The 9,758-nt window shown below is 37.0% G+C and overlaps 1 protein-coding gene across 1 annotated transcript; it reads left to right on the top strand.

Moving 5' to 3' along the window:
- Positions 1 to 1,511: 1,511 nt before the first annotated feature.
- Lap1 (leucine rich repeat containing protein 7 lap1) lies at positions 1,512 to 7,892 on the top strand. Its single transcript, XM_018537343.1, has 9 exons — positions 1,512 to 1,667; positions 2,076 to 2,211; positions 2,450 to 2,739; positions 3,402 to 4,113; positions 4,619 to 4,809; positions 5,387 to 5,852; positions 6,365 to 7,203; positions 7,536 to 7,607; positions 7,691 to 7,892. The coding sequence occupies exons 1-9, from the start codon at positions 1,512 to 1,514 to the stop codon at positions 7,865 to 7,867; spliced, it is 3,039 nt and encodes a 1,012-aa protein (XP_018392845.1). The 3' UTR covers positions 7,868 to 7,892.
- The last annotated feature ends 1,866 nt before the right edge of the window (positions 7,893 to 9,758 follow it).

The following is a 9,758-nucleotide window of genomic DNA, read 5'->3' as shown; positions in this document are numbered from 1 at the left end:
GTACATACGTCAGTCTTCTGCCATTTCTAGCCTCTTTCACCGCGCGTTCCCCTACCTCTGTCCCTCACGTCCTTTGCCCTTCGTAATCTGCCTCGACTCGGCGCGTTGATCATTGGAGTATTTCGAGTGTATCTCTCGCGTGGTACTCGACCGCTCTTGCGGTAGCTTGCGGAGTTCGGCAGGATTCATGTGAGAGAGGTGTGACAGTATCGTTATCCTATCGCGGCATTTGCGTACTCAGGAGACACGGATTCCCGCGATCGGCGTGTACGGCGCCGTACGTCGTACAATGAGGAGGGAGTGAGATATGCGCGTGAGAAGATCGACGGCGTTGACGAGGACGACGGCGGCGGTGACGAGGAGGACGACGACGGCGGCGAAGCGCCGACGTATCATCTCTTGACGTTCCTCGCGCCGGCGTCTCACGTTCGCATCAGCACGCCAGGCGACTTCCACGGCGATTACTGCAGCGATTCCGCTGAGTACGCTCGCTCGGACAGCGGGCCCAAGACGAGCCAGGCCACCGTTTACACCGGCGATGCCGATACTGGCGGCCGACGCAATGATCCACGGCCGCAGCCCGCGGCACAGCGGCTGTGCGACGCGGTGATACGGCGATCGCCGAGCGGAGATCGCGGCGGCGGCTCGGCGCCTCCGCGGATCATCGTCGTCGTCGTCGACGGCGGCGACGACGTTCTCACGAGCGGTAGGATCTGCCCCATCTTGGATCGCGGCCGGATCGTTCCTGAGACCGCAGGTATAACGGTTCTTCCTGGTACTTCCCACGGTGTCCCGTTTGGAAATGTAGTGTAATTTATTTGTTGTGATTAATACAATGGGCAGTAAATTTGACGTAAAAATAGTACGATTTATAATAAAGATGATTTAAATAATTATTCTTAATGTAAATATTAAATATTTTTTTAATGCAATTTATTTAAGTAATTGTAATTATATATATAACTTATTTGGCATTCAGAGATTGGTATTAGTATCTCTATTCATTTAATCAGTTTGAATATCAGATAAATTATTATTGAATAATCACTTATTTAATTGTAATTTGTATGGTATTCACATTGATTAAATTATTATTAATACTAATCTGAATATTAAATGTTATAATCAAATAATAATTTCTTTTTACTTTGAATAATGACAAGTGAAATTAAAGAGTAAAATCGAAAAATTCAAAGAGTTTCAATATAATAATACTTAATTAAACAAAGAAATTTATCTCAAATAAGAAATTAAAAAGACTCTACACAAATATAGAGACATGTGAGGAATTTTAATTTTTCTAAAATAATATTACAAAGTTGTTGAATATGTGTGTTGGGGGAGGAGTTTTATTAAACTCTTATACTAAAAGTTAAACTATAAGCTATATAAATTAATAAATTAATTTATTATATATATATAATATATAGTTAAGAAATTTGTGAATTATTAGAGTTATAATTAATGTAATGTATGACTGTGTGCATCGTTTCTAGTTTTACACACATGAAATGGGTAGCTCTTGGTGGCAGTGCGCTGCGTGTCTGAGAGCTCAGGAAGAAGACATCTGCGAGTTACAGCTGAATCATTGTAATCTGTACGATGTACCACCTGATGTGTTCATTTACGAAAGAACGTTGGAAAAGTTGTATCTCGATGCCAATAGAGTGAGTGCCGTATTCACCTTCTCAGAGCCAGTTTCCTGCAGATTATATCATGCAATTAGTTGCTCACTATTTATATTAAACTCAGATAATTCTCATTTATGACATTGCATTTGTGACTCAGTTATTTCTTTTCATTTTGACAAGTGAGATTCAACTGAGTTTTTTAATTCACAATCTGCACAAACTCAATACCATGTATTTTATTGAGTTTTATTAACTTACATTAAAAAACATAAGGTTTATAAACTTGTGTGATTATGCAATAACTTTATCAAAGCAAGAAAGCAAGAGATGTCATTATTTGAGCATAAAATACTTGCATAGACTCAACATTATTTGTGTGAAAATGAAAAGCAGCTATTATGACAACACACTCAACATTTGTTATTTCTTTTCGTTCTTCTTTAGATAAGAGATCTTCCCAGACCGCTATTTCAGTGCCACGAATTGAGAGTACTATCGCTTAGCGATAATGAAATCACTATGTTACCACCTGCCATAGCGTCGTTGATCAACCTGGAGTACTTAGATCTCAGCAAGAACAGTAAGTACATCTTGAATTTGGAGAACATCTCGTCACATGCGAGATGTAGCCTGCTTTCCATTTCGAAGACACAAGTGTCTTTGGATCTTTGTTATTCATCAAGAAAGATAAAATGCATTTGTATCGATTGTCTTGTAAGAGGAAAGCAATTGTATTCTAAAAGCTTTATAGCACAATTTTGTTGATCAATGTAGATGAACTGTACTTATATTTGATTGTGTATGTACTTCTATTGCAGGTATAAAAGAGTTACCAGACAGCATAAAAGAATGCAAAAGTCTTCGCTCGATAGATATCAGTGTCAATCCCTTTGAAAGGTTCCCAGATGCTATAACACATATCGTCGGTTTGCGCGAGCTCTACATAAATGATGCGTACATAGAATACTTGCCGGCTAATTTCGGACGACTGTCAGCCTTGAGGACGCTTGAGCTGCGGGAGAACAACATGATGACGTTGCCTAAGAGTATGAGCCGTCTGGTGAATTTACAGAGGCTCGATATCGGCAACAATGACTTCACAGAATTAGTAAGAACACATCTTTTGTTACAAAGCCATAACCATTTTTAAATCTACTTATGTTTTTAAACACATGTCATTTGCATAATGTCTCAAAATCGTTCGACGTCCTAAAAGGGATATTTGTGATTACTTTACGACTTTTGATATTGCAAATGTTTAGTGAATTTTATATCAAAGTCAATTTTTTAAACTTTAATGGACTCAAGGATATGATTAATTTTTTTCTTATGCCTAATTTTAGTATACTTTGTTCATCGAAATAAAAATAAGATATCTTTAAATAATTTAAATTTTAATAATTATAAATTTTATAATTTATATGTTTATATGCATGTCTAAAAGTAACTTATTTTAATATAAACATTAAGTTTAATGAAACTGAATGACTTAACCGTTAAATTATTCATAACATCATAAATGTTAAAATAAATTTATTTTATTTTTTTTTCAAATGTACCACCTATTTTATTCATTTTTTTATCGGTTTAATAATATCCTTTCATTGATTTTTAAATGTGTCTCTCGTCAAAATTAATAATAAAGTTAACAGAAATTTAATAGCAATTGTATCTAGTCCATCGAATTTTTATATGAATTTCGGTGTAATTTTTCAATTTTAGTAGATTTATATACGTGTTATGTATGTTTATATTACTTCTTGTTTTCAGCCTGAAGTTGTTGGAGACCTCATCAATCTCACAGAACTATGGATCGACGGTAACGACATCAGGCGTGTCCCGGCAAATGTCGAGCAGCTCTATCGCTTGAATCACTTCGATTGCACGATGAACGCAATACACGCACTCCCGATGGAGATACGCGGCTGGCGCGACATCGGGATCATGAATCTGTCCTCGAACGAGATGTACGAGCTGCCCGACACATTATGCTACCTGCGCACGATCGTCACCCTCAAGATCGACGACAATCAATTGAACGCACTGCCGAACGACATCGGCCAGATGTCGAGCTTAGAGGAGCTTATAATCACTAAGAACTTTCTCGAGTACTTACCGTCTTCGATCGGTTTGCTACGCAAGCTGCACTGTCTCAATGCGGACAATAACTATCTGCGCGCGTTGCCCGCTGAGATTGGCAGCTGCACGTCGTTGTCCCTGCTCTCTTTGCGATCGAACAATTTGACGCGAGTGCCGCCCGAATTGGGCCATTTGTCCTCACTACGAGTGCTCAATCTCGTCAACAATTGCATCAAGTTTCTTCCAGTCTCCATGCTGAATCTTAGTAACCTGAAAGCATTGTGGCTGAGTGACAATCAAAGCCAGCCGTTAGTGCCGTTACAACAGGAGTTTAATTGCGAGGAGGACATGATGGTGTTGAGCTGCTTTATGCTGCCACAGAAACCGCGGCAGGACTTAGAGCGTGAGTGCCTGTTATTTTCATAATTTTTTAATGTAAAGTTTTGTTTAATTTATTTATAGCTTTAGTTTCAATTAACATCTCTTTACAAATCTTGCATGTTAAAAATAATAGCTTGGAGATCTTCACTAACTTATGGAACAATATTTGCATTTCTTTCTTTAACATAGCTTTATTTATATATTCTTTAATATTTCTTTGTTTAAACTAATAAAAAAACAGCTTCTTGCTTACCTTAGTTTACACTATTGCAAAAAAAAAAACACGCTTTATCAGGCTTATGCACATCTTCAATTAACAATAAAAATGCGAAATTTATTCACGCTGCTAGTAGAAGAGGGAGAGGAAGAAGAGGAATGAAATGGTAAGATATTAAGAAAATGGAATATTGCTTTCTCGTTGAAAAACATCGTACACATTCGTCAGCATTTTACTCTAAATTTATATTTTCTTTTATATTATATATAATCATATCTTTGTGTAGTAATATTTATAATTTCAATTTTAGAAATGGCACAAACCACAGGACCGATTTCGAGTTCAATCATCGGAAACGGCAAGAGAATATGTTTCGCTGCTGAGGTAGATTCCGAAGTCCCCAGACAACTTCATCGAGCACCGACCCCTTACCCCAAGGAGCTACGCAATCTCGCTAGGCACGCTCGTAATCTGCATCATCAGTCCATTCATGATCAAAGAGTAAGTGCACTTGTTGCTCTTTTGCATGACACTTCTTTTTTTTCCAATAATACAGTTTTGCCACAAACACATTTATGTTTGTTTTTTATATAGTTCATATTTTATATAATTAATTTTATAATTAGAATATCTCAAAGTCCTTGTTTAAAGTAGGTACATGAATATGAAATAAAAATAGGAGTTTTTTTAATTTAAAAAATTTTCGGTGACTTTGACCTGACTTTAATATCTTCTTAGGTCAACGAGGACATCATCTTCTTTTCTCCTAGTACATGAGCAACTTTGTCTCATACATTTTTGTTTTGAACAAGGATTGAGAGGATTTTGAAGTATTCTAGTGAATTTTAATTAAAATGGACTTTATATATCTCCTTGAAAAATAAATATTGAAATTGTAAGCTTTAAGTTGTTATGTACATTAATTTTTTAATTTAATTAATTATGTAATATAATTAGATTTTTATTAAATTTTTTTTCATTAAAATATTAAATAATAAACTTCTAATAAATAAATAAGACGCAGTTAAAAGAATTACGCGTTTAATTTTGTCGTACCAATACATATTATTTTTGATAGAGCTCACCTTTGTCTACAACCTCTGTCGATCGTCACACGGCGAAGAACTACAGCAAGAGCAACAGACCGGCCGACCCCGGAGCGGAACACTCGGTATCTGAGGAATCATCTGACGAGGCAAATAAAACCGTGTTAGCAAAGGAGAAAAGTCCGGACATCCGCGAGGCCAAGTACATCCGTAATCCCACGTCCGATTATGTTGCGAAAGCGCCTACGGTAGCCGATTATGTCAACTCCACGTGGAAACCGGATGAGTACTCTAAGGCGAACACTGCGAAGATAGTAGAATCCGAAAAGTTTATTGAGCCCTACAGAACGACAATGTCCGTCGACGTGGCGGACGGTAAATACGAGCAGACGCGTGTAACCGTTACGCCGAAATGCGATGTACCGCCAGCTCCGCCACCGTACCACATCGCAGCAGCATTCTCCAAGAAAGCCGCTCTTTTTCAGCAGTTTAATAGTCGTACGTTATTGCTACTTATTAAAACAAATAAATGAAAAATCGTATGACACTGTAAAGTAATTTTATTGAGAAAATTGTAGATAGATAGAATTTTATAATTTTATGCAAGTCTTCTAAAAATATATAAAATAAAGATAACAAAAATAAAAAAAGATGATAAAGAACATTAAAAACATTCATGAAAACTGCAATACAATAAATAATGTGATATAAAATAAAAAAATTTAAAAGAAAAAAATATCAGTGAAACAGTAAAATAAAAAAAGCAATGTTAAGTGGATTATCTTGTATGATGAATAAGAGGTATTGGTACTTGACTTCTATAAGATTTCACGTGAATGACATTATGATAGAAACACTTTGCAGGAGTATTTCTACGCGCACGCGTGTAAATATGTCTTTTACTCACATATTTTTATCGATAAGTTGCTTGTCAACAATTGCTCTGTTATTAATCTTAAGTTTAAAGAGGAAAAATGTCAATTTAGTCTGAATCTTCATCTTTTTTTCAGCGATCGAAACGGATGCGCATCTGGTTCCATCTTCGTTACCATTTAATTCGCTCTTAAATTCGACCGGATTATTACCGGATATAAGGAAACAGAAAAACTTGGATATGAACGCGGAATCGGCGAAAGCCGAGGAATGTGCGTCCGTGTCATCGAGCGACCGGGTAAATCTCGTCAATTCGAACGATAAACCGACGGATAACGAGCAGACAAGTTCTCTTGATCAGACCAGTGTGGACCAGAATTGTACACCAATCCCTGATCCCGACACCGATTCCGAACCGAGCGATCGTGCCCTCAGGCCAAGTAAAATTCCCGTTCTGAAGACGAAACACACGGAGAATTCGAGTAATGATACAAGCTCGAGTAGGAGTGTTTCCAGAGAGGATTATGATACGAGTAGAACGTTGAACGTGTATTCTGGTATACCCACGTCGCCGATCACGGGGAAGAAGTACCGTAGCCCGTTATCGGCGCCAGTGAAGCCACATGACCGATCGAAAAAGCTGACGAACGGGAACGCTTCGAGCAACAGTTCATGCGATAATGTCCCGACTGATGCGTCAACGAACATCGATCGGATCAACGCTCCTGTTCAAACCAACAGAAACGTCGTCGACGCATCGAGCGACTCTTCTCCCGCTACTGCTGTCATTAAGAGCGAAAATAACTCGAGCCGAGACATCTCAAATCACAGTACGAACGGCAAGTCTCAAGGCGATGCGAACTTCAACATCGAGAACTTCAATGATCACACAAGTCCTGCGTCAAACGAGACGCCGAGCTCGGAGAGGAAGCCGAAGTTCAAGTGGATGTTTGGTCCTCACAAAAACGCGAATGTGGTAGGTAGTCTGGTTTGTGAGAAATACAGAAAATAGAATCCCATAAACAATATAACAATATTGCAACGTTTCTACAATGTTACTGAAATGCTTTGTGGTATATAGGATACTTATATTAAAAAATGTTGTGTAGAAAATAAAAATAGTAAGTTTAATAAATGTAAATACAAAAAAAAATTAAAGATTAATTTGGAAATTATACTTATGCGAAAAATAACGTAATTTTTATAATTTTCTATGAATTTCTCTATAGTTAAAAATAATTCACATTATTTTTAGTAGAGCGGATATTTAATGACTTTTCTAATTTTGGTACTTACATTTTCTTTCAGTTGCCTGTTCAAGTGAAGAAGAATCCAGGTCTCGGTTTTAGTATAGCTGGTGGGGTAGCGGGTGCAGAGACCGTATGTGTTACTCGTGTAATTTACACATTTAAATTTATTCACGTATAAGAGGTACGTGAGAATACATGGTCTTTCTGTTGCAGGGGATAATCGTGACGAAGGTGAATCCCGATGGACCAGCTCAGGGCACTCTTCGGCCAGGAGACAAGATCCTGGAGGTAGACGGCATCGACTTTACCAAGTCGGATCACAATAATGCTGTCGCCGTTCTGCGTGCCACCGGTGCTGTTGTATCTATGATGATAAGTCGCCATCAATGATTGTAAGTTTTGGAGGAACAAAAAGAGGGGAAGAAAACTTTTCTAATTCTTTTAGATCGCGTACGATCGCTTTACACACTTCAGACTGAATACATTTTATATATATAGCTCTATGATACACATATACATATATATTTAAATATATTCTTTAATCAAATCTGCAATTCGATATGTAAACGCGTTCGTGAGAAAACGAGAGAGACAGACAGAGCGATCTGTGCAAATGTCGCCGAGATTACTTGCGCTGTTGTGAATTGCGACGATATTTGCACGGATAAATAAACACGGGATACCCCATACACACACATGCATCTATATATTTGTGTTGAGTAAGATTGTGTGTAAACAAACTAGGATACAATTCGATTAACACGGCGCGATAAAGTGACCGATCCTCCTCCGTAAGAATAATAATAAAAATATGTTATTTTCAAACAATCTTATCTACGAGCGGATCAATCTCGCTTGCTTCTGTAGCTCCTCCACGAGTAACTACGACTAGAACAATAATGTCTTTCCTGAAAGCTCTCTAATTCTGAGACACGCACATCCGCGCGCGTGTGTGAACGATGATGTTGGTAGATTAGTTGATTTACATATATCTATATCTATATGCGTTCTCCTTGATGGGAGTGCCGACAATGTGCCAGAAAACAAAGTACTATTTATTATCCATATACATAACATATTGAGAAAAGATATATATACTATACATATATAAATATATACATATATTATATATAAACAAATTTATCTGTAGACGAGCTAGACAAGGCTCCCATGGATTCCTGGGCGATGTAAATAAGTCTTTCGATTGTTTCCGCGTGTTGAGGTATTTGTTAGATCTATTTTCATGGGCTGTTTCGACAACAAGAACTTCACCTTCGAACTCGTAGCTCAGAGTCAATTCCTTTCTTAACATGGAACGCTGAAATTTGGACACGGTTTTTTTTCATTACGAAAACAAGCTACCAATTTTGCAAAATAAATAAAAAATGTTTTATCCTCTTTTTTTTTTTTTTAATTTAAAGATCTTATTTAAAATTTTAAATTAGAAATTAAAATGTAACAGAAATTCTAGTTTTAAAATTACACAAATATTTAGAAGTATTTTTATATTTATTGAACATTGACATTCTAATTTTTAATTAATATTTTTATTTTTTTAATGCTGAAATACAGAATTATGAAATTAAGAGAGCGATCAAAGTTTTGCTAACTAAGAGAAATTGGTTCGCAAAACTTCTCGGAGAATTCGTGGATGAAGCTCTTCGAAAATGTTACACGGAATATCCTATGTGTACTCTCTCATTGTGAGATGTGAGATACATATAATATCGTTGTGCTGTACTTCGTTGTAATCAAATCATTTCTGACGTGATTCGATCGTGCATAGCGATTTTTATTAGTTGTTGACTATAGTAGTTGTTATTGCGTATGGCAAAGCTATAAATTCTATAATTCGATCGAGGAATGCTATGAAGAAGAACGAGTGTAGCACTGAATTGTTGCGAGTTTAAGTGGAACCTGGAATGTTCGATACGAACGAAATGCTCGTCGCTTTTTGGGGCGACAATTTGAATAATATCTGTTTTAAATAATTGAGTATTCAGGATATTGATAATAATTACACCTTGCTCTGTGGGATCCTTGTCACACTCTTGTCTGATGTAGGAGAGAAAAGAAAATATTCTTCTATGTGCCGTACTTATATCGATAATAATGTTTATACTCGTCAGTGTCGATGTCAGTCTTCGGACGTTCAACAATTGTGGCGTATTATCCACTACGGATCTCTCTCCCTCTCTCGCATTTTACGCCCCTTTTCAAATTTACCATGTATTGCGAGAGATTGCTGTTCGATTGTTAATTAATCCTTAAACACTGGAAC

This window comes from Cyphomyrmex costatus, unplaced genomic scaffold (genome assembly GCF_001594065.2).
Source record: "Cyphomyrmex costatus isolate MS0001 unplaced genomic scaffold, Ccosl1.0 scaffold17, whole genome shotgun sequence".
Classification (NCBI taxonomy): Eukaryota; Metazoa; Arthropoda; class Insecta; order Hymenoptera; family Formicidae; genus Cyphomyrmex; species Cyphomyrmex costatus.
The sequence above is the reverse complement of the archived record's forward strand: the minus strand, read 5'-3'. Positions and strand labels throughout refer to the sequence as shown.